This window comes from Telmatherina bonti (assembly GCF_933228915.1).
Source record: "Telmatherina bonti genome assembly, chromosome: 7".
NCBI lineage: Eukaryota > Metazoa > Chordata > Actinopteri > Atheriniformes > Telmatherinidae > Telmatherina > Telmatherina bonti.
In genome coordinates, this window is record NC_136625.1 from 33,246,013 (window position 1) to 33,271,816 (window position 25,804).

The 25,804-nt window shown below is 38.2% G+C and overlaps 2 protein-coding genes across 2 annotated transcripts in view; one reads left to right on the forward strand and one right to left on the reverse strand.

Moving 5' to 3' along the window:
• Positions 1–3,860, forward strand: part of slc1a7a (solute carrier family 1 member 7a) — a gene marked incomplete at both ends in the record, with an annotated part of 43,598 nt that extends 39,738 nt beyond the window's left edge. The window contains one exon of the mRNA XM_079243646.1: positions 3,597–3,860. Within this exon, the coding sequence (XP_079099772.1) occupies positions 3,597–3,860 (264 nt within the window). The remainder of the gene's footprint in view (positions 1–3,596) is intronic.
• A 5,290-nt stretch (positions 3,861–9,150) lies between these two features.
• scp2a (sterol carrier protein 2a) overlaps positions 9,151–25,804 on the reverse strand; it is a 34,606-nt gene continuing 17,952 nt past the window's right edge. The window contains exons 13-16 of the mRNA XM_079243966.1: positions 23,846–23,942; positions 22,044–22,173; positions 15,718–15,797; positions 9,151–9,888 (exon numbers count right to left, since the gene is read on the reverse strand). Of these exons, the coding sequence (XP_079100092.1) occupies positions 9,793–9,888; positions 15,718–15,797; positions 22,044–22,173; positions 23,846–23,942 (403 nt within the window). The 3' untranslated portion in view covers positions 9,151–9,792. The remainder of the gene's footprint in view (positions 9,889–15,717; positions 15,798–22,043; positions 22,174–23,845; positions 23,943–25,804) is intronic.

Below are 25,804 nucleotides of genomic sequence, written 5' to 3' on the forward strand. Positions count from 1 at the left end.
ACTTCCCGGGGGATATGGTTCGGTGATTGTTTACTTTCTACTGGTTAACAAGGGCATGTACAAATACATCAGGCGGGTGGAAAACGTCGGATAAAGTTGTTTCCAACGATGGCTGGTGAGTTTACCAAAGAGAGACATCCTGCTGCATTCGTTGCTGTGGGTTGCTGTTTTCCACTTTGTTTTCAGGCTCTGATTCAGGTTCCAACATGTAGGGCTGTGTTGACATTGTATTTTGTTTTTTTTATTGAGTTCATATGAGCCTAATCCTTCTGTTTATGAGATGTTACAATGATGGCCAAAGCAGGTGCGGTGCGTGTTCCCGATGTAGCGCAGTGGCAGGAGGCGGAGCTTAATGCGGAAGAGTCTCAATCCACTCGTTTTGCCCACAGGCTGATCTGACAGCCTACGGAGAGGGTCGGTCTGAAGTAAATAAAGCCATTTGTGACAATAACTCGATCAATCCCAGCTCTTCTGGTCTCAGAAATAAAAATAAATTAGCCTGAAATGCACATAATAGTTCCACTTTAAAAAACTGGGATGTTTTTTATCCTTTCACCTGGTTGCACATCAGTAAGAGGCTCTAGATCTGGTGTAAGGACAAATCCACAACTCTGTTCCTTAGTTTTTGTTTTTTTTAATCATCTTTTTCCAAAAATAAAAAAATCTCTGCTTGTAGCGCTACATGGCAACACCTGTGTCCAACTGGACTCGCAGCAGTCTCAACAGCACATGTCTATGATGTCCTTTACTATTTGATTTCTTGCTTGTGTTGTTCTCACTCTCAGATGTAAGTCGCTTTGGATTAAAGCGTCTGCTAAATGACTATAGAATAGAATAGAATAGAAAAGGTGTTGTTGCTTTGTGCAGACTTGAGATACATCTCATCTATTTGCAATGAAGTAAAAAAGCACATATCTAGGCATTTGTAGTTGATATTTAAAATCTTTACGTATCGTCACATTTCATGCAAAACTACAACTATAAAACCCTTTTAGCTATAATTGTAATGAATAAATAAAAGATCCATGCATTTTCCACCTACTTAGACCAGTTCAGGGTGATGGGAGGAGCTGGAGGTCATCATCAGTCAATCACGGGGTCAATGTGGAGATAATTAAGAAAAACAAACATGCATGTGCACATTATCTACTAGGGGTCAGTGTGGACCAGTTCACCCAGTATGCCTGCCTGTAGACTATTAGAACAAGCTGGTGTACGTAGAGATAAAACCTATGCTGGCACTTAGTTTTTATCATGCAAGAACATGTAAATTAGCATGTAAAGTCCCAGTCAAAAGCAGGAAACACTGTGCTGTAATGAAACAGTTACAGTAAAAACACCACACCATTGTACAGCCTCAAATGATGCACTGAGATATTGTAAATACTTTAATTTATAAAGCACTTTTCATGCAAAGACCAGCACTAAGTGCGATATAATACAATAAATTATACATATGAAACAACATAAAACAGCCAAAGTATCTTTCAGTTTAAAAATACACACCTGAGTCCAGTCTGTCTTTCACACACACACACACACACACACACACACACACACACACACACACACACACACACACACACAAACATAACTTGTAACCTAGGGGTCCTCAATCCAGGTCCTCAAGGGCCGGTGTCCTGCAGGCTTTCAAAGTGTCTCTGCTGCAACACACCTGATTCAAATCGGTGTGTGTGCAGCAGATATGGGCGGAGCTTGTCTGGCTCTGCATCAGATGTGTTCCAGCAGGGAAAACCTGCAGGACACCGGCCCTCGAGGACCTGGCTTGAAGATCCCTGCTGTAATCCCTACTTTATCTCTTCACTGAATGTGCGTATAAAAATATCAGTGTAAATAAACATCTACCTTGACATTGTGAGATGCTGCATATGAATTCTAATAGCAGTCCATGTGCCGCATCTATTCATTAAAATCTCTGAACATTAATCAACTTGTAAACAGACCACTTTTCCAAAGTTTATTTTTTCATTTATTAACCTGTTTAAACATTTATTTACAAGATATTCATCCAAGGAAATTATTCTTTTTGTTTTCGCCAGCTAAACTCATTTCATTTAGAAAACATAAACAAATCTGAAATGCTAAAAGGAAATAAAAGAAGTCAGAATAGGTCTCGCAGCACATATATAGCATTCTCAAAAGCTGATGACAGATCACAGCTGGATGCTCTCCATCTTTAGCTTCTGCAGATAGAAGCGCAACAAAAAGCATTAGCTAACATTAGCATTAACGTTAGCGCTTGCCCAGAAAGACCTCCTTATATAAAACAGTTTGAGATTACAAATCCATGTTGACTGAAAATGGTTTTTCAAGATACAGTGGTCCCAAGTTCCTTACAGAGGTTACTTTCTGAAAACACTCTGTGATTAATAAAAAGCCCAAAATTACAGCTTTATTAAATTTTTTTACAGTTCAAATGCATGTTAAGGCCTAATTATCCTTCCTCACGAGTGTTTATAAACCTTTCCCAAACTGTCATGAACATTTCCAACATTCTCACATACTTTATACACTCTCAGAAACCTACATATATTTAACATGAATTTCATTATAATTACTCACCCCGTAAAGTATATTCTGGCTTCTCTGTTGGCGCTGCGTCCCACCGTCATCTGTAACATCGTTTTCACAGAAGGCCTGGGTGTTGCCGTCTTATTTCTCACTGGCATTTCTTTTTTTCTGCGTGGCAATGTTCTTATACACCGACATGCCACTTTTGATGATATTGGAGAACTGTAATGAGTGGAACTACAAACACTATCTAACCCTTTATAGGGCTCTTAATTAAATCCCTATAAATTAGAAATTTTTACCTAAAATTGTCTTTCTGGTGTGTACCAAGACCTCCATTCTGTTGTTACATTAACAAAAAAAAAAAAAGAAAAAAAGTTTCATGCTGAATATGAAAAAAATGAAGTGATCAAAAATAGTCACTTGCCTCATAAAGGGTTAAATTAGCTATTTTAAATACAAAAAAAAATCTGTGAAACAGCGAGACCATAGAAGATGAACTGCGATATGACGAGGGACCACAGTATTTCTAAGCCTCTATGGCTACATTATTCACTGGGATACAAGTGGTACTTTTGTAGTACCACCACTGAGCTAACTGATCATGTCCACCTAAGATTTATTTCCATATTTAACTCTTATGCCCAGAGATTACCCCAGACTGCCTTATTCTTTACACAGTATCTTGCAGTGAGGATGTTGAAAGATTAAAGTTTGCTTTTGCTTTTATGTTGTTGTTTGTTTGGTTTAACTTTAAGATCAAATGGCAAATGCTCCTTTTATATCCAATTATGACACCTTTACCAATCATCAATTAGTCGGCTGCTTGTTGAACTTTCAAGAATGGTGGTCATGTAGATTTCTATGGATTTTTCTGTCTTTTTCTGCCAGTCTCTTGGGTTTTTGCAAGTAATTTTTTTTGTTTTGCAGTTTTTTTTGTTTTTTTTTAATTACAATGTGTTTTCCATTTAAATGCAAATGCTATTTTCTGGCTATCACAAGCGTGGTACTCTGGATTGAGTATCTAACAATAAGACATTCTTTTTTGATTTTTCATCCATTAGGTGCCTCTGATATGTGAAACAAAACCCATGATAAGCATCCAGCAGATGATGTCGTATCAAAACCAGAAGAACGGCTGCTACCAGCCTCCACCGGGCAACAAGCAGGACCACGTTTCCCCAGATGTGGCTCGCCTGATCCAGCTAGAAGAGGGGATTCGGCCAGTAGAGAAGAAGAAGCACTCTCACGGCGTCCATCACAAGAGAGAGCACAGGGACAAGGACCACTGCTCTGTTGACATGAATGGGCTGGAGACAAATGTATAGAAGTATTTGCTCGGGTAATTGTTACTCATACACCCACAGCTGCAGAACCGGGAGGACAGAAAAATGCATCAAAGAGCCAAGATGACTGCTTAAAGTTCACATGCTTTTCTCCTCCAAGGACAGCCACTCACCATGGATGTATGCAGCGAGAGATGGGGAAAAAAAAAAAAAAAAGACTATTTTATTTTCTACATTATCATTATGATGACCCACTTTTGTTTCTGTTTGTGTGTACATATTTATCAGAGAAGTATTATACGGTAGCAGCAGTAAAAGTCTGCTGCTGTGACTGACATTCGAAAACAAAGAATGGATCCTGTGCAAGATTCACTCACAGCTGAGCTACCACATCTCAGAGAAAAAGAACCGGTGAACATCGTAGCTTATATCGGATCATAAAAGACAGATGAGAAAGAGGGAATTCAGTTTTCTGATGTGTAAGAATTGTCTCTGTTTGGCAACTGGACCCCGATGCCTCATGTAGGTGGCGTAATGACACGAACAAAGGAAGGGGAAAGGTCGTCACCCCGTTTAGAGTCTTAATGAGCGTCTCGGATTAAAAGAGACAGATGGGGGGTATTCTGTTATTAAGAAAAGATGGAGGCGGACTGTTGTATATCCATAACGAGAGTTTTGAAGAAAAGAGATCTGATTGGCTTTGAAAGTAGCAGGCGAGAAGACGACTGAACCAGAACTGATATGAAGAATTAGGAGAGTTTGTGGAAGTAGCCTGATGATAAAAAAAAAAAATAAAAAAAAAAAACGTCCAAACAACTGAGAAATGAGACAGATGAAGAGATCTTATTTACTGAACCCAAGAATCCACTTCATAGTTAATGAAAAGTCTCCATCCCTCCGTGGACCAAAATACATCTTCTGTTTTATCTTCTTATTTTGTTACGATATGGAACGTTTTATTAGCATAACATTGGCAGAAGTTTTATGCAGCGATTTTGTCTCTGTGTTTCTTATGAATAATCTCAAGCAAAATTCTGTTGGCTTGAATAAAAAAGATGGAAAATAATTCTCTTAGATGTGCAGATTCAGTAAAGCATGTAAATGACGAGACAACATGGTAAATACATGACCTCACAGCAGACTTTTAAGTTGTGGATAACATGAAAAGGTGGTCTCCTGGCTCTCTGACGACCAGAGTGCGTCTTAGGTGGCAGGAAAACACCTTTCGTTTACGTTGGTTGGGAATCACCCAAAGTTTTGATAAACTTCTGCTATGTCACAATATTTATTTCTATCTAATGCTTAGTTAATTTTTTCATCAACATGTTGAAGTGATGATGAGACAGTCCGACTGCTGCACAAAGCCGCCTTCAGCTCATCCTTATGGTTCTCCATGGGGTTCAGGTCAGGCCAGTCTATGTCCAAAGTGATGTCTCCTGTGCCCTGAACCACTCTTTCACAATCTGACCCCAGGAATCCTGGTGTTGTCATCTTGGAATAAAGCCGCGCCATCATGGCAGATGGAATAACCTGCTCATTCAGTATATTCAGGTATCAGCTGACCTCATTATTCAGACATAATGTTGCTGAACGTAGACCTGACCAACTGCAGCGACCCCAGATCATAGAATTCCCCCACAGGCTTGTCCAGTAGGCACTGGGTGTGATGGCTGCATGACTTTATCTGCCTCTCTTCTAACCCCAATGCCCCCCCCCATCACTCTGGAACAGGAGAAATCTGGACTCATCAGACCATGTGACCTTCTTCTTCCAGCTCCAGAGCCCAGTCTTTATGCTTCCTTACAAAACGAAGCATTTTGCTCCAGTTAGCAGTTTTCTTACAGCTACACAGGTGTTCAGACCCTTAAGTTTCCTTAACGTTGGTCATGTGGAAATGTTCTGACTTTCACTATTAAAACATAACCCGAGTTTTACTGTTGTTTTTGTACAATTTGATTTCACCAAACATTTAGGTGAGCACCAATCACGATTAATTAGGATGTTTTTCTGTGCACATCTCCTCCTGGACGATGGTTTTCCACTATCCTTCCAGTTTTTAACAATGCATTGGACAGTTATTAACCCAGTTCAGTAGTTTCTCTGCTTGATGCCAGCGATTTGCCCTTCTGAAACAGACTAACATCTTTTCCAAGACCACAGGATGTGTCTTCCCACATGGTTGGTTCAGAAATGAGAAGCTTGTTGCATTAGTTGGGGTTAGATGACTTGTTGCCAGTTGAAAGACACTAACCCATGCAGTAATTACCCAATACCTCTGTAACCCTATTTACTAGGTTAAACCCTGATAAAGTATGACTTGTAAGCACTAGAGCTGAGATAAAACTCGGATGTCTAACATCTCCGTTGCGTACCATTAGCCACTTCCTATTTCATTCACCAGCAGGAACACAAGCCTGCACAACTCGCATGATTAAAACCCATCCATTACATGATAACAAGATATTTAACATATGAGCAGCTTAGAGTTGTTTCTGACCTTTACGGAGGCATGCTGCTGAAGCTCTCTCATCCTTCGCATTCGGACATTTTCTCCAACAGACATAAATATGCAAAATATTACAAAACACAGCTAACGATTAATAAACTCAACATAATATTTATTTATTGAATTCTGATTGGTTGAAGTTTGCTTGGAAAGGTTCAGCAATAAACCATTTTATAAAATGAGCGGAAGCTTAAAAAGCAAATGGAAAAATGCAACTGGACTTGAGACTTTAGTCCAATTTGGCTTCTATCATTTCCAGCTCACAGTTTATGTTTCCCCATCAAAGTCTTTTCCACACACTTCTCTTCTCTGCCTTGTTGTCCCAAGCCCATGTGGGTCCTTCACCTCTTACCTGCATTAGTACACAGCAAACTGATGATGATGAAACAAAGTGGAGTGTTTGTCCCTATGAAGATGTTTTCTCAACTTGTCCTTGCCTCACACTGTTGTCCCTCTTTGCCTTAAATGACCAAAGGAGAAGCAATCAGGACGTTGCTGATTTATACTGAGACAAGCATCAAGGCCACACGCGGTACTCTGCTCATATGGATGTGACGTATGCTCTACATGTATGTATTTCAAAAGATTTTAAAAGAAACAACATAGTTTGCTATTCGTGCCAGTGTGTTTCTGAGAACTTCTATTCTTTTTTTGTTTAATTAAACATTTCAATGTAGTCCAAAACTCTGTATAATGGAAAAGCAAAGAAAAATATATCAATATACAGAAGCATCGTGTTTGTCTTGTCAGTGTTTTTTGGGATGTTTATGTTTCATGATGTTTGAGGTAAAATGCGGCAGTTCAGGCCTGAGACAACATGAATGCATCTAGTAAGAATTGCAAGAAAAAAACCCAAAAAGGTGTTTTAAAAAAAAAAATTACACATAACACAAATAATTTCAACATTATACAAATTTCATCCTTTTTTTTTTATTTTTATTATAACTGATTAATTGCCTGTGAACGCAAATAGCTAATAACTGATCAGCCAATCCGATGGCCGATTAGTTATGTGTCTGAATAATGAGGTCAGCTGATACGTGAATATACTGAACTCAATGTATTTAGTCATGTAGACATGGTGAAGAGGACTCGGTGGAGTCCAAACTGAGCATCAGATGTAGGTAACCTCAACTGTGGCATGTTGGTCGGAATATTATCGAAACTGCGGCTCTGCCAGGATTTTCCCACACAACCATCTCTGAGGTTTACAGAGGTCTGAAGAAGAGAAAATTTCCAGCACTTGTCTGGACCAGAATGTCTCGTTGACTTTAAAGCTTCTTCTCTTTCAAATGCACTCATACACCCAAACACCCCCCACCTTATTCTGCACTCCAGACCCAACTTCTGTCTCTTCAACTGTATATTAATGAGGAAATAAACACCTGGCTTGACACGGCTGTGTATGCATGTCATTTTAAAATGAAGACAAGGAAGCTCTAAGTGGTGTGTGTGTGTGTGTGTGTGTGTGTGTGTGTGTGTGTGTGTGTGTGTGTGTGTGTGTGTGTGTGTGTGTGTGTGTGTGTATAAAGTCATTCAACCTCAGGTGAGTAAATACAACAAGAAACTGAAGTGAGTTATTCTATTCCTAAGATTTTGAATGACTGACATTCATTCATTTCTGATTTTTTTTAACCACTTAGTCCAACTAAGGGTCACAGGGAAGCTGGAGCCTCTCCCAGTATTAACTGGGCAAGAGGCAGGGTTAACCTGCACTGCAAAAACTCAGCCTTAAAAAACAAGAAAAAAATATACAACAATTAGGTAAATGTTGCTTAAAATAAGAGAAATTAAGATAAATTATAAAATAAATAAGATAAATAAATAAATGAGATAAAATAAGATAAATTATCTGCCAACAGAACAAGAAAATTTGGCTTGTCAAGACTTCCCAAAACAAGTAAAAAATACTCTTAAAACAAGAGGAATTCTCTGGCATAAAAACTAAGAATTATCTTACCTTTAAAAAAAAAAAAAAAAAAAAAAAAAAAAAAAAAAAAAAACCCATATGTGGACTCAGTTTAAGATTTTTAATCTGACTTAGATTTCAGTTTTTGCAGTGTGGACACCAGTCCATCACAGTGAATGACTGACAGCTCAAATATATTCATTCCACACATTTAGGTTTCTTTAATAAAGAATTTACCAGTAATAGTTTGACTGGAGGAAATAAACAAGTTCCACATGTGTGTCAGCAGCCTGATGAGCAGCACGGATGTGAAGGAGGTGAGTGGATGATGATGATGCACAGGGACCTTCCCCACAGCTAATAGGACTTTTTTAAAACAGTGCAGAATACTGAATAAGAGTGTTTTAAACTTTCCTTTTACTTCCCAGGAAAATATAATCCTGAAGTAGTAAAAGCGCTAGCTAAGCTTCCAAAGATGACTTGAGGTAAACCAAACCAGATTAGGTCAGTGTGAACTGCTGAGATTCAGCCAAGCCCACCACCTCGTACTTGTTATCTGCTAAAGACGCATCAGCTCATCCGTATTGACCACAGATGCAGAGCAGCTCACTGCTGTACATCAGAGTCCAGCCAGCCGGTCAGCTGGCTGAGGGACAGGACGGTAAACTAGGTGATAAGATATGAATGAGGAGAGCAGACTGGATGTGACAGACTGCATGCAGTGGGGGGGTCAAGAGGGAAAAGTCTGGATCAACATGCCAGAAACTGGGAAACTGGACCAGTGAAGAAGAATGAGGGAAATGGGACACAAAGGCTGAAAAACGAGGACACAAACTGTGATGAGTGAAATCCCGTCTGTAGAGTGTTGCCATGCCAACAAAACTACACGGCTGCATACACATTTATTTTGTCTTTTAATTTGTCTTTTGTCTTTTAATTAAATTGAGAGACAGTAAATCTCATTTTTCCAGATGGCAGCACAAAATTAAAAATACATCATTTCGATAACAGGTTGAGCGTGCGATATCTCATGGGTGATTTCTGTTCACATGAACTTCATCATCTTCAGACAATAACTCTGAACCCTGAAAAACTCCTTGAATTTAATCATCACACACACATTCATTTGATCAATCACACACCCGCTCTTTCTTTTAAAGGGAGAAAAACTCCAGACGTTGTCATCAGTAAAATTTTCATTCATTAAAATTACAATAATTGCAGTTTTTCAAAGATTACTTGCAAAAGGATTTCAGAAAATAATTAAATTCAAAACAGCTTCAAACCCCGAGCAGCTTAACTTTGAAGTTTTCTGACTGGAGGATTAATAAAACATGGTGTGTCGTGTGAATTCCACTTCTAAAGAACCCCCTGATGCCTCAGATCAGACCAACATCTACACAGAGCTGAGCTTTGTGCTTTCAGCTGCAAGCGAAGGTTTCCGTCATCGGAGACCAATCATGTTATCAAAGAATTAATGAACTTGTTAATTGGTCTAATTCAAAGAGAGAAACTGAGTTTTTTTTCTGAATTTCCGCAGTAGAAGTGAGCAGAAGCTCTCACAGCCTGGCATTGACTGGCGCTCTCCAGAGTTTGTGCAGCTTCACGGCCATGGACTCGCTGCCATGGATCTTCAGCTTCCCTTCAGAACACACCTGGTGTGAACAGAGATGAAGAAAAAGAGAAAAAGTTCAACTTGTTCATCTTAATCGCAACCTGACGCTGTTGAAAACCTGGAACTCAAAATGCTTCTTTGCAAACAAGACTGAAAAAGATTTAATTATGCTTTTATTTTCTGTTTTTAATCTATTTATTAGAAAAGTTTTTCATTTACAGATCAGAACTGTCCAGTTATTGACAAACACCATGCATCAACAATCCAAGAAGACATGAATAAACTAACCAGATAAATAATGGAAATAAATCGACAGGAGTTCAGTGGAACCAGAGTTTACCTCTATTTATTGGGGAGATTTGTCTGGTTGGGCTAAAAATAAAATCAATTTAGTTCATAATGAAGAGACAGAGAATGAAAATGAAAGAGAAAGACGACGGACATATCAGGACTGATTGAGTCACACGCTGAATGTCAGACTGTTAATGATTAATGACTGATAATGATATAATCCTAATCTTTTTATTTATTTTTGGGGGTGTGTGCATGTGTGTGTGTGTGTGTGTGTGTGCAAGTTAATTTATTGTGTAAAGCAGATTAATAACAGAATAAAGCTGGAGGAAAGGTAACTAAATGAATTCTGTTGTGACTTGATATCATTTAGAAAACGATATCAGAATAAATGAACTGGACTTTGGGAGGAGTGGTGGGTCTAGCTGGGTTGAGGAGAGGGCTGTGGCAATCTGATAGTAAAAGCATCACTGCTCCTACTTTATTTTTTTCTTTTTCAAGCAGAGTTGTTACATTTCTATGTCTCCTTTTTAATTTTTAAAACAAATTTCTGCTTTCTGTTTCACTAAAGGAAACGAGTAAAGCTCAGATTGTCAGCCATCAGCTGATCCTCAAGGTGGGACATAAGGATCCCTCATGATCATACTTGCAGGATGAGCAGACACATTTTTGAGAAGCACTAGGTGTGGATGGACATAGAAAGTATTCAGAATCAGAAAGACTTTTATAGCCACTGTTTGTGAACAATTCACTAAGAACTATGAACTGGTTTTAGTGATAAGGTGCTGAATAATAAAAATAACAATAAAAACACTGAATAATAATGTGAAAGCAGAAATACAGCTAGATATAGATATATATCTATATAGATATATATCTATAGATATATATCTATATAGATATATAGATATATATCATATAGATATATAGATATATAGATATATATCGCTCTCTATATCTCTCTCTATATCTCTCTCTATATATATAATTTTTTTGTTAAAAATGTATAATAACAAGTAAAGGTAAATCTAAACTTGTATATAGACATGCAGATATGTACAGTATGTACAGTAGCATCCGAACCACCATGCAAATTGGCAGTGCAATAGATGAAAATAATCTAGTATATATATCCCATAGACTGTATATAAAGAGATGGGCGGAGTCTCCGTGACGTCACCCAGAGGTTTATGAAGAGCTGAGTTGAAGCTTGGTGGGGCGGTTCCTACAATCGCCATGTTAGCAGCGTTATGCGCGTCGTCTCGCCCGGAAAATTCAAATATGGACAAAGAGGTGGAGCTGAAAAGGGGGCTGTGAGTGTCATGGTGGATGATTGACATCAAGCGCACTCCAAGCTTTCTGTAGCTAAAAGCTAACCGAGCTAACCCAGAGATAACGGGAGCTAACCAGCTAACGGAGGTAAGCGGGCTAAAGCTAAGTCATGTTATTAACCTGTCAAAAACCACAGTTGTTCTACATTCTTCTTAAGCGAAGCCGAAGATTGGTACCTGTCAATCAAAAGGACACGCCCCTAAATATGCCGAACTTCGAGATTAAATTACTTTTAAACGGGCGAGTTAGGAAAAAATTCTCTCCCCCCACAGTTGTCATGAAGGTAAACCTGACCTATAAACCTATAAACCTAAAATGGATTTTTGAACCAGGCTGTAAACATGTTTATTTTTGCTTGGAAGTTGGCCTTTTTAACATGGGAGTCTATGGGGATTTGCAGCCAGCCCCTAGTGGATGAAGGGGGAATTGCAGCTTCATGCACCTCCGCATAGGCTTCACTTTTAACCGCCGGAGGTTGCGCTTGATATATACACACAGATATGTACCGTGGCATTCGAACGACCCTGCAAATTGACGGTACAATAGATGAAGTGATGTGACATGACTTCTTTAAGTGACTGGAGTTATAAGTGTCCAGCTCAGGTATTCTGTTCATTAGTCTGACAGTAGAGGGGAAGAAACTGTTTTTATGGCGAGAGGTTCTGGTCTGAATGGACCGTCTGCCAGAGGGAAGTGGCTCAAATAGTCCATGTCCAGGGTGAGAAAAGTCAGCTGCTATCCGGCCTGCTTGTCCCAGAGTCCTGGAGACATAAAGGTCCTGGAGAGATGGGAGGCTGCAGCTCATGTTATTTATCATTAGACAAGCGTCGCTGTAACCATGACATAGAACTGTAAATGGATCACACTTGTTTCAACATCAGCTTTCCAGCTTCACCTGCTAACCAAATGCTAACCAATCCTTCCAATGTATGTCTTTTTGTCCCGTTGTGCAGGCTTAATCCAGAAGCAACAACGTTTTCCAGTTACCACATTAGCTCAGTGCCTTTCAGACATGATTAGGAACTCACAACGACTCTGCGCCTGTTACTCTGACATTTCAATAAAAACAAGGTTCAGAAATCCCGTCTCAAAACAGCAACTTAAGTAGCTAAAATAGTTGTTAATGTCACACAGTTAGGATGCAAAGAGATTCTGTAATTGATAGAGAAAGTTTCCTCAGTTATAAATCAACTTAACATATCATTGATTTTTACATGTTTGGATCGAACAGATACAATGTTCTGATAGCACGCTAAGTTAGCTTGTGGTCACTGTATCATAGCTTCCAGGATGCACTTTGGATGACACATCCATTCGTCCGCATGATAAAGCAACAATTCAGACAGAAATATAAAACTTAGAAACACCAATAAGAAGTGGGATAAAATGAAAGAAATGTGGAAAACTAACATTTATAAGTTCATGATACAATTACTTCATCACAATTATATGATAAAATAAGGGGGAAAATAATCAAGTCAAATTGAAAGTAAAAATAATATAAATGATGAAACAAACTGTATATTTTAAACATGCTAAATCAAAATTTATTTCAAATTTTACACTTTGATCATTGTATTTTTTTTATAGCATTTATTGCAATAATGATGCTTAATTAATTAATTAATTTGGCCTTAGTCAATTGTGCACATTGCTGGCAAAATGTTTAAAGTTTAAAGTCAGCACGGTTCAGCTTGTGGGAAATCAGAGGTTTTAGTTTCAGATGGCTTCAAAAATTCCCATTAAACGGCATTAATCAGACAGACACGGGTATTTAGTCAGCGCCAGACAACAGACATCACTCGGTGAAAACAAAAAACATTTTTATGACACAGCAGATGGGTGGGCTGCCCCAAAATCCTGCAGCAAAACAGACAGAAGTTTGTCTGCTGTGCACGTTCACACACAAACACATGAAATTTAATACGTCTGGTGCAATAAAAAAAAAAGAATAAATCAAATAAACAGACCCTTCTGCATTTTACTTTATTTCTTTTCTCTTATATTGTGCACTGTGTATCTTTATCTAAAAAAGCTGGTGTGATGGTAAATGACTCAATCTCAGGATTTTATCAGAGAAAATGTCCAGTTTTATTCAATCACGTTCATAATTTTGTTCTATTTGGTGATTCAGCCAAATACATGTTTAATGGGAAGCATAAACTAACATGGCATAACTGATCCTTTTCTTCAATTCAGACTAAATAAATTAAATTGCAAGTACAGATAAGGCCTGCTGAAAATCACTCAAAGATCACTGGATTTTGCTGTGATGTGTAGATGTTACCAAGTCTGACCTTCTGGGACGGCCGTTGCAACCTTCACAGAAAATGGTACTGCAGTGATGCCTTCACACATAAAGCCAGAGTGTTTAGTTGTATTAATGTTACCAGAAGAGTGTGTGCATGAAAACGGCTTTAGAGAATCTAATATGTTAAATTGATCCTTCACTTTACTTTATCAATTTATACCCCAAAAGGATAATTCGGTGACACATCACATTGCATTGAACAGCAGTTCTCAACCTTTTTGCAACACAGTATCCCTTTTAAAACATTTTTTTCAGCTAAGTACCCCCTAACCACCGCAAAATATTTTTGGTTAAGAGAAAACATGAAGCACTTTGTCATTCGTGTTTATGATTTGGCTCGTTACAGGCGGGGTTCAATTCACGTCAAAATGTGGGATTTTGGAAGGAATGGAAATGGAATGAAATGGTGTAAATGTAAATTCAGTTTACATTTATTAAAATATATAAAATATTGATATAGTGTATTTATAAATATTTTATTTAAGAATTTTTTAAATATCCTGCAGAAATACACTGCAACAACGGACGCAGTATGAACAACAAACGAGGACTCTTAACGTGATCACTTGGTATTTACCCACAGCTACGTCAAATGCAGGAAGTGACTTTTTTTGTAGTCCGCTTCCTGTATTTGGTCCGCTTGAAACGGGCCGAGACCTTCGTTTGTAAGCAGACCGAGTCCGCTTCTTTGGTCTGGATCAGAATTTGTTTGGCGCGTTCACATTTCCCCAAACAAAGCGGACTTTCCAAGCAAACAAAGTCGGATTTGAATCAAAAAGGCTGATGTGAATGTGCCCTTAAACAGATCTGTTCTTAATCATGCAATCCTTAAAACTACAACTATCAAAGATCAACAACAACAAACCTGAACCAAAACTTCATCCTAAATTAAAACAGCAGTCCGATGATTTGGACTGACTAGTCGAACTGTCCTCTGTGAAAAGAACTACTTGCTTTGTCAGGTTTGCTTTCAGCAGCAAAGCTAATCCTTCAATTTTATACTTCACACCTTTAAGACAAGTTTTCATGGCTTTGGGGGCAAAGTGGAGTCCAATCATCACATCTCAAGACTCTGAACACTTGAAAGATATGATTAGTGGCTAAATATCCAGCATACTCGATATTCTGCAAAAGACTGTGGGAGAGAAGTTGCTTAGTGAGAAATAAAAAGCTAAATATTACTCAAGACAGGTTCAGATGTGACCCCATCAAGACTTAAAACTCCCTCTCCTGTTGCTTCATCTCTGGGTGTTGCGTTTAACGATTACACTGTACTTGGATTTAAATGGAATCTGAACGTAAACCATATTTATCTCAGCTTGGGTCCAGAGATCAAAGCCACTCTCAGCAATAAAATGTCCATAATATATATTTATAAAGCCGTGAGATGGCAGCAAAAAGGTGGACGCCCTCAATATAATATCTCCTTTGAAGCCCCACTACTGAACTAACCCTATCTCTTCTCTTAACTCTCTCAAGCGAGTAAAAATCTGTGATGTTGACTTATCTCTTGCTGTCACTTTTCTCCCTTCCATGACAATGTATTCTTACTTCTGTTTGCTGAATCTGCCATAGTGCGCACGTTCAAAACGCCCAGTGTGTTGGCATGCAGTTGCTAGCGTGTGATGCTATACGCTGAAGAAAAATTGTTGCTATTAAGTGAAGCACTGAGCATCACCAAAGTTGCTAAGTGCAGTATCTAAATCTCAGGATAATGCTTGGCAGTATGTTGTTGCACCATCACAACAAGTAAGAAGTCCACTTATAAAGTCATATCAGATGAGTTTCTTTTGAGGTACTGTTGACTACATTATGTTGAATTAAATTGAATTGAATAATACTTCCTTGATACCAACAAGGAAACATATTTTAATGCAAAAAGAATAAAATATATATGAAAACTTTCAAACAATAGTAGATATAATCAATATTTACCTTTTGAAGGCTAGCCTTTCCAGTCATCAGATTTGGTAAATCATCATCACCAATGGAGAAAATGCAGTCTGCGGTTTCACCTAGAAGACAATCCATAAATAACTGATTTATTACAACCCCTACCACTGCATTTTCACATTAAAACAGATCAATTTACACACATAAAGAACGATGGACATTTTTGCTTTTATGAAAAAGTTTAGTTTTTTTTTCATAAAGCATAAAAATATTTGCTTTTGTTTTTAAAAAAATTACATTTTTTCATATTGTACGTACTACCGACACACAAAAAGTGACCTCGTTAGTTCCAGAAATGCTCCAAATATGAAGCTATAAAAGGCACAGATCAGTGTTTTCATGTATACAAACATGCAGTGAGATATGAATATAAACATATATTTCAACATTTCCTGTTATGAAAGCAACAATCTGGAAACTGCTGTGATATTTAGAGCAAAAATTATTCCTGCTATGTTTACGCAGCATTACCAATCGAATTCCCAAATGTCAAAATCTATCTGTTGGTGCAAATTACAACCATGTCAATTATTTTAAGAAATATTTTTCAATGTGTACGTATATTTAGAAAATGAAGAGAATAACTTAAGAACTTGTGGTCAGGCAATATTGACAACAAAGTTACAGACCAGAGGTGGAAATACTGAAAATATCTTTAATAGTATTTCAGTACTCATACCTAAAAACAACAAAATTGTAGCAACACTTAAAAAAATATTCAGTATCATTAATTGTTATATTGCCCAACTTGTAAGAAAATAATTTTCCAAAGAAATTTTTTTTAACTCAAGCTGCTCCAAGAAAATATCAACAACACCGAGTAGATGTCTGATACATCAACAGCCAAAGGTCTGGACAGACTTTTTCATTAAATCCAAAGTGGAAATGTGTCCAAACATTTGACTGGAACTGGACATGGCCAGGGGGAACTGAAATGCAACTAGCAATAAATAAATAAATAAACGGTGACAGCAACACAAGAGAAGTGAAGTCACCAACAATCATAGAAGCTACAGTTTAAGCCAGAGGTGTCCAAAGTCTGTCCTCAAGGGACACTGTCCTGCAGGTTTCAGTTTTCCTGCTTCAAAACACCTGACCCAATTAAATGGCTCCAACAGCCTATGAAGATCTGTGCAATGAATTATTACCCTGAGTAAGGGGAAGGGACAGATGGAAATCCCACAGGATTGTGGCCTCTGAATGCGCCTTGATTAAGCTTTAATATAAGTGTGAAATTGTGAAAGACTGTTTAATAACTTAATGCAGGCTTTATTTATCTTCAGAACATGTTAAAAATAATAATTTTTTAAAAAGTTTTACTTTATTAATCCTAATTTGGAAATGAGGGTCTGCATTTTACCCATTTCCAACTGATTTCATGAGGCAACGCAAGTTTATCTGTAAAGCATATTTCATTTCCAAAACAATTCAAAGTGCTTCACATAAAACATTATCAGCATTACATATGGTGCAAAGAAAAAACATTAAAGGAAAAAAATCACAATAAACTCATCAATGAAATTAAAATACCTGAAAACAAGATAAGTTTAAAGGTAGAGTATGTGAGATTTTCAATATTTTCAAAATAAATTAAATAAAATAACTACAATCATAATTAGTTTTTTTGAACATGTAGGTTCCAGTCTGTCCATATTTGATGCATTATTAAATTACAAGTTTAATTAATGACAAATGACAAAAAGCACTTTTTTTTTTTACTGGTAGGCAAACATTTAAGACGGGTCTTTGTCATTAATTAAACTTGTAATTTAATAACACATCAAATATGGACAGACTGGAACCTACATGTTAAAAAAAAAAAAACTATCTAATTATGATTGTAGTTATTTTTTAGTTAATTTTTTTTTTTAATTATTGAAAATCTTACATACTCCACCTTTAAAGTTGTGTGCAGATTTCAGGCGCAATGATAAACAAAACACTGGTTTAAAGTGTTTGCATTTGGTTAAAGTTTAATCTGATACTTTGTTCCACTTGTTTGCAGTGTAACAGCTAAATGCTGCTTCTCCATGTTTAGTCTGGTTTGGACTGGACTCTGGTCTGGACTCTGGTCTGGACTCTGGTCTGGACTAGCTGACCCGAGTCTTTGGATCTAAGAGCTCTGCTTGGTTTATATTCTCTGAACATATCACAGATCTGGATAAGTTGTTTTGGGATTTGTAAAACTCACTGTTTTCATTTATAAACCATGTGTATCGCCTTATTCAAGTTTACATGCACATTTATTATTATTTAATAATTCTGGTTTCCATGTTTCCCCATCTGTCTCACATGGTCTGTGTTTGTTTGTTCATGGCATGTAAGTCTAGTACTTTTATTTATCTGCACAGTGGACGCTGACATGTCGCTTCAATTTGCAAAGTGATGTCCATCACTTTAAAAGGAAAAAAACAACAATTTCACGGTCTCTGAACCTGTTTATGAATCTATTGGAGGATTTCCATTAAAAATACTTCTGAAGTGAAAATTTAGAAGAACAAATTAAAGATTATTGGTAAGAAAATATTGGTAAATGAGCTACAATATAACAGAAATCATATCTGCTCAGAGTAATGTTATGTAACCCCCTTCCTGCTGCTTGCCCCCTTGATATCGACGCCTGGTGTAAAAGTGGTTCCCTGTTGTGTTGCAGTAACACACATTTAAGAAGCTGCAATTCAGTCAGTGTCTCTTTAGTTATTCCATTTACATGAAAACAGCTGTGAAGCAGGAATTATGCTATTTTCACAACAGACCTGAGCAGTGTGAGAAAAGCCAGTGGACGACATCATAGTCACAACAGTCCTGACGCTGCAGATGCAGTGATTTAACTGCGACTGATGAAACAAGCAACGGGGAAACGTGAGGCAGCTGCTCATTTTGAATGGCTAAAGCAGATCTTTACTGCTCAGAAAGATCTGTTTGTGAGGTGGGGGGGTGGTGCTCATTGTCTTTGATGTCAAAAGGGATAATATCAAGAGGGATTTTGTATATGTCCGCTTTTAAGTGAGTATGACCTTTGTGACCACATCATAAGTCAGCTGCTTTAAAGACGTCATCACTGGAAGTGACTGGGAACCAATGAAAAGAAGCAAACAAGCCGGAAACAAAGAGAACGTTGCTGGTTAAGATCTGCTGTCTTTTATTTTATTTTTTTCCTTCTTTTTGTGGAACAGAAGTCTTCATGTGAAACAAAGCATGCTAAAATGAAGGCTGCAATTGGATTCACAATATAAATAATTAGCAAAGAGCTAACATTAGCTTACCTACTTACCATAACACATCTGTTTCTTGTATGTTACACCATTTAAAAATAAACAATCCAGCCCTTAAAAGCCTAAAATAGCTAAGAAGTTGTTTTTTTTTAGCTGTAAGAAGAGTTTTGCCTTTTAAGATGTAACAAGTGGATGGCATCATCATGTAACGCTACATGCAGTGCAGAGCAGAGATATAAACATACAGTGGTTCTAAGGATTTGTAGGAGACGCACTGTTGACATATACACAGAGAGAATATTTTACCATTGTTTCCAGTGTATTTGAAATAGTTTCACCATTTATTTTTTGGTTGTTTTTTCCCACAGTTTGTCAGTAGTTTCAGCATAGTTAGTTGCTCCTTTTTACCACAGTTCTTTAGCGACTAAGCAGTTTTTTATTTGTTTTTAACCTAATATTCGTAGTTTTTAGCTCAGTAGACATTAGTGTAAGAGCATGAAAAGTTTAATGTGGCCTCTGCGTGCCTGTATGACCTCCCTACAACGCCTGGGCATGCTCCTGATGAGGCGGTGGATGTTCTCCTGGGGGATCTCCTCCCAGACCTGGACTAAAGCATCCACCAACTCCTGGACAGTCTGTGGTGCAACTTGGCGTTGGTGGATGGAGCGAGACATGATGTCCCGGATGTGCTCAGTTGGATTCAGGTCTGGGGAACGGGCGGGCCAGTCCTTAACATTAATGCCTTCATGTTGCAGGAACTGCTGACACACTCCAGCCACATGAGGTCTAGTATTGTCTTGCATTAGGAGGAACCCAGGGCCAACCACACCAGCATATGGTGCCACAAGGGGTCTGAGGATCTCATCTCGGTACCTAATGGCAGTCAGGCTACCTCTGGCGAGCACATGGAGTGCTGTACGGCCACCCCACACCATTACTGAATTTGTACTTGTACCATTGTACCATTTCAATGTTCCTATTGTTTGTGTATTTTTTTATATCTAAGGCATAATTTAAACTCTTGTACATTAATTATTGCCCATTGCAACCTTTTAGTTTAAATCACAGATACAGATCATAGAAATATGACGTACGTGAACGCAGGCATAGATGGGCCATTTCTGTTGCAGTTTTTAAAGGGTTAAACTAATAACCCCGGTTTCAGGTAATGCCATTTTGCAGGTAATGCCATTAAAAGCCCAAAAAACAACAACAAGCATTTTAAAGGCCATATCCTGGAAAAATAGATATAAACCAGCATTTAAGGATGTCCTTGACCATTTGTTTTCCATTTCAGAAAGCAGAAGAGGGCTGAAAAATAATGGCTAAGATTCCCCTTGACTCACCAGAGAGCCTACCAAATGGAATAGAGTCACGCGGAAATTTATGAAACTTGCTCTGTTTGTGTGTACATGTTACTGTGTGTGTGTGTGTGTGTGTGTGTATCTGCGGATAGTGAAAAGTTGTTTTTTTCTTTCAATGAGAGAGAATGTTTATTAGCTAAAATTTCTCCACCTTTTTTTGGATCATGTTTCTCTTTGACAACAAAAAAACAGAATGAGCTCAGAAAAAACTGTTACCCTCTTCATCATCATCATCATCATCATCTTCACTGAAATAAGGAAATGGTCGTCAAGGGAAGAACAGCAACAGTTGTCGGCTGCAGCTGATCGGGATCCAATCAGACGAAAATAAAATACAAGAAAGGCTTGTGTTCTGCCTCCTGTCTGTAATTACACATCCATACCCCTGTATTTATAATCATCATGTATAATCATATAATCTCTAAAGAAAGCTGAGACATATGAGACAACTATGGACATATTAATCTGGAACATTTCCACAGCATCTGCGTAAGGTCAGTGGTCTCACCACCGTGCGCTCTGTCTGACAAGCACAGTTATGCACTGTTCTGTTGGGATTGACCGGTTTGTGACCACATTTCTGTGCGATAACCACTATTATTTTTAAAAAAAAACAACACACAAAATATGTATTTCTTTGTTTGCTTGCACGAGCTGTTGAAGACACTCCACCATGGAAATGCCTGTCGGAACTGAAGTGAACCCTCAAAAGAACTCCATCTGGTGTAGCAGAAACCAGCCGTACCGCCTTCTTCAGACCCAGAAGAGAAACCGCAACACAACGCTGTATCCCTACGCTCACGTCCAAAAGTGTTTTTCCACCAGCATCAGACAAGCCAGCCCTACTTGTACTCAGGCGTTGTGCGAGTATAAACGCAGCTTTACCATCGATGTGTGCGTTTGTCACTGAGAGATTCTGCAAAAGTTCTGTAGTGCATCTTTACAAACAGAATCTAACAGATGTGGGCTGATTCAATATTCAATTGAGTCATCGCAACGTGACACACACGCCGATTTAATTAATTCATAAATGTTAAAAAAACAATTATTTTTCTTAATGATTTAAAGGCAGAAACTCTGCTGCAAAGTGTGGCAGGAACATAACGATCACACGCGCCGGTAGCAAACTAAACAGAGACACCAAGAAGGCGGCTTGACTTGCAGCTATTGTAGGCCAACACTTGGAAACATTTTGGTTTTTATAGACACGAGAAGAGACTAAACTTATTCTATATGCAAGTTGTTCAAAGCCAAAATAAAACACAACAGTGACTCCCAGCATGTGACAGCAGCGCTGTTTCAGCCCAGGTTAGAGGAGTAGAAAAAAGCTGCTGGTTGTTGCTCCCAACTACTGCTAACACATTTTCCTGTAAATTACATGGAAAATTTGATCATAATATGAAGAGTTTGTTCGAGAGTTTATTGGATTTACATATGATTTGACATATAAGATAGTGAAGGTGAATTACTTGAATTATTAGAAAGAGATCGGAGTATAGAGTCGTATTAAAGTAGCCATGGAGAAAAGGGAAAAAACAACTGAATGGTGAAGAAGCTCCATTAAAAATCCTGAAAACTGTTTATTAATCAATTCATAAAGCCCTGAATCGTAACTGAATCAAATGGTGGGGCACCATGTAAACCTAGAACTAAACACAAGCCTTTAATTAATAATAAAGTCTTTAATCTGACTGTGATCGTATGAGTAAACATCTGTTTGGATACATACCTGAGTTACAGGACACGGAGCCTTTGCCATGTTTTGCATCCACAACCCAAGTTGCCTCCTTCCCATTAGGACCATCCGTCACATTAAAAGCAAACACCCCACCGATCTTCTTGACAAGCGTCTCTCCATCCTGCAAGAAATAAACAGGATTTTTAAATTCCATGAAGTATTTCTCGGCATGCAGTAGGTATAGATAAACAGATCCTGCTCACTCTAGCAAATCTAATTCTGAAGTTCCTCGCTGTTGAGTGAAAAGCCTGACGTGTACGAGTGTGATCAAAATCACGTCTGTCTAAATGTACTGCACTGCTAAAAAAAAAAACACAAGAAAACGAGCAGAGTGAAACTACAGGGAAAAGTGGAAGTGTTGTTCTGAATCTGCATGAGACCAACTCCAAGTCTGTTTTCATTTTACTGCATCAAGTTAAGACTATTTGCAAAGAAACGACGTTGCCAACCAATTAAAGTTTTAAAATGTAACTACAACCTTTACAACACAGATGGGTAACTAGAGTACCCGTCAGCCACAGTTTAGTGTAGATTATTTTCATTTATTCTTTACTTTGTACCATCTGCATTTCAGCACAGTGTACAAATAAACTCCAACACTCACTGGAAAACAAACTTGGCGCACAAACCTCTTTTAGTGTTACGATTTTAAGTACATGGATTTTATATTGTGGAAATTTAACCCTCTGGGGACCAAGGGTATTTTCGAGAAATAAACTTTGCCTGACTTTTTCTTTGTTTAAATGCTAATAAACACCACCTTTCAATGCTCCATAATGTCCTATACCTTGTTTTTTATTATTTTAAATTGATATATCAAACTGCTATGTAAATGAGGCTCCTTTGCTTGAAATAAAGAGTATTATAATTTTGAAGCATGACTAAAGGTACTGAAGGGGACTGAAGCTTTCCGAAATCACTGTCAGCTGCACACACTGTATCTGTTACCAAGTTATACATCTGTTACGACGCCGTCGTGTCGTTCATGTTGAAATAAACTACTTGAGTAATGCAAATGTTTGTTTGAGCAATTACGCATGGTATGCGTGTGTAAAAGCTGTTGTTTTCATCATTTATCGGCCTTGTAAATACAGAAGGAAGCTATCCGACTGCTAATGACACCGATGCAGAGTGATTGACACTGTTTGGAGGCGTTTCCTGAGGCATCATCGGCTCTGATTGGACAAAAACGTGTCATGCCCCAAAAACAAAGGCTCTGATTGGAACATCTATTTTGACACAACACTGTATCACTTATGAATGGGCTACAGTGATGTCAGAACTACCGTCTGAAAGCCCGGAGTCTCCCGATTAAGAGGAGGAAAAAAAGCAAGTTTCTATCTTTTATGGTTACTGAACTGAGACGTTTTCTACAACTTGTCCTCAACTTTTGCTCGCGAGCTTATGATATGCTCTTAGAGACTTGTATGCTGGATGTTCATGAATGTTTCAAATAAAAGAAATAGCTTAACATATTGTGAAGTGTTTTTAATTCCTGCCCACTCCACAGGCCTGCAGGTAACCTGCAGGAAAACACTGAAATGTCTTCTTTGGGTTTTGACTTTGCCGTTTTAAAATTCATGAAGTGAGAGAGAGAGAAAAGGTTTTGGCAAGAGTAAAGGAAAGAATTTAAAACACCTCACCCCTGTTTATGTTTATGTAAAGTAACACTGAGCTATGAAGAAAAACAGAAGTCTAAGGATGAACACATAACTGGATGCATAAATACGACACTTCATTCAGATCACAAGCAAATTAGGAGGAAATAAGTGGGAGTCAAACGAGAAACTTACCTGCTCTAGATGTCTTTCAATCTCTTTAAAGATGGGGTAAGCTTTAAAGTCCTCCACACTACTGCCTGAGCTGCTGGCGGCTGCACCTACGAGGAACCTTTGGAGGGAAGTAATACGAACTCAGTGCAATGCTTTCTGGTTGTGTAAGGTTGTTTCCGTAAAACTAGTTCAGTCTTGTCCTGAATCATGCGCCGTAGGCACGCTGACTTACACCGACCTAAAATACAACGACAGCACACTGAAAAATAATCCTAAAGTAAGTAATAAAGTGAAAAAGATATAAAGTATCAATGTAACAAATTATTTTTACTCAAGTTTTTGAAGAAAATAAAAGTACTAGTAAAATAATAAAAGTGTAGTTTTACTGCACCACATTTTACTTTTACTTGATTGAGCTTGAGCGAAACCCTACGTACTACTTTTTTCTTTACTTTTTCTTTACATTTTATCATTTACTTTCTGATTCAAATCCGAGTCGGTTTGCCTGGAAAGTTTGCTTCATTTGGCGAAATGTAAATGTATGAAACAAATTCTGATTCGGATCAAAGAAGCGGATTCGGTTTGCCTACAAACGCAGGTCTCGGTCCGTTTCAAGCGGACCAAATACAGGAAGAGGACTACCAAAAGGTTTTCCTGCTTTTAACGTAGTATTGCATTGTGGGTAAATGCATAATGATGGCGTTAAGGCTCCTCTGCCTCATGTGGTGTTCATACTGCGTCTGGTACTGGATGTTTTTGGGGGTTTTTTTACCCTGCGTTATGCAGATTTAAAGCACGCACTACTGGAAAAAGAAGGTAAACTTTTAGACAAACCAATTAAAGGATACAACTTTTTTCCTCTGGTTTATTCCTCAGCTGCAGATTTCCGCCTTACGGGCCCTGTTCACACCGCATCAAAGTGAATGTTTGGTAATCAAATCATTCAGATTTTTCCAAACACACTGAAGGTATCAATAACAGAAATCCTCGTGCTTCTTGTTTATGGGAGTTTAAAGGGGTCCTATGATGGTATTTGGAGTTTTCTGAGCTTTCTACAGTGTTACAGTGTTGAATCCTCATCAGACATGTGAACGGCACTGTTTTTTTTTATCACCTAAACGCATGTTTGAGTTTGAGTTCCAGCACGCTCTCCGTTCGGTTTCCATGGCGACGAAAAATGCGTCGTTTTAGAGAGTTTTTTCTACTTGGAAATCCTTGTGACATCCTGGGGGATAAGGTTCGGTGATTGGTTACCTTCTACTGGTTAACAAGGGCATGTACAAATACATCAGGCGGGTGGAAAACGTGGGATAAAGTTATTTCCAACGATGGCTGGTGAGTTTACCAAAGAGAGACATCCTGCTGCATTCGTTGCTGTGGGTTGCTGTTTTCCACTTCGTTTTCAGGGTCTGATTCAGGTTCCAACATGTAGGGCTGTATGCTATGTGTTGACATGGTATTTTGTTTTTTTATTGAGTTCATATTAGCCTAATCCTTCTGTTTATGAGATGTTACAATGACAGCAAAAGCAGGTGCGGTGCGCGCTCCCGATGTAGCGCGGTGGCGGGAGGCGGGGCTTAATGCGGAAGAGTCTCAATCCACTCGTTTTGCCCGCAGGCTGATCTGACAGCCTACGGAGAGGGTCGGATATAAAGCCATTTGTGACAATAACTCGATCAATCTCAGCCCTTCTGGTCTCAGAAATTAAAATAAATTAGCCTGAAATGCACATAATAGTTCCACCTTAATGAACTGTAATCAGTTTTCACAATTCTTTGAGTGCCGATTCAATTTAAATTGTGATTTCTCGGTTTTGGTGAATTTTACTTTGCGTTTTAAACAGCAGAGCATGTGAAAAAATTGCACGATGACCAAGTTCACAGATTATATCACGAGCCAGATTTCCAAAAAAAAAAAAAAATCAACTGTGTGTCAGTTTTTAAAATTTATTCAGCAGCAATATATCTGAAGCAGCTGTTC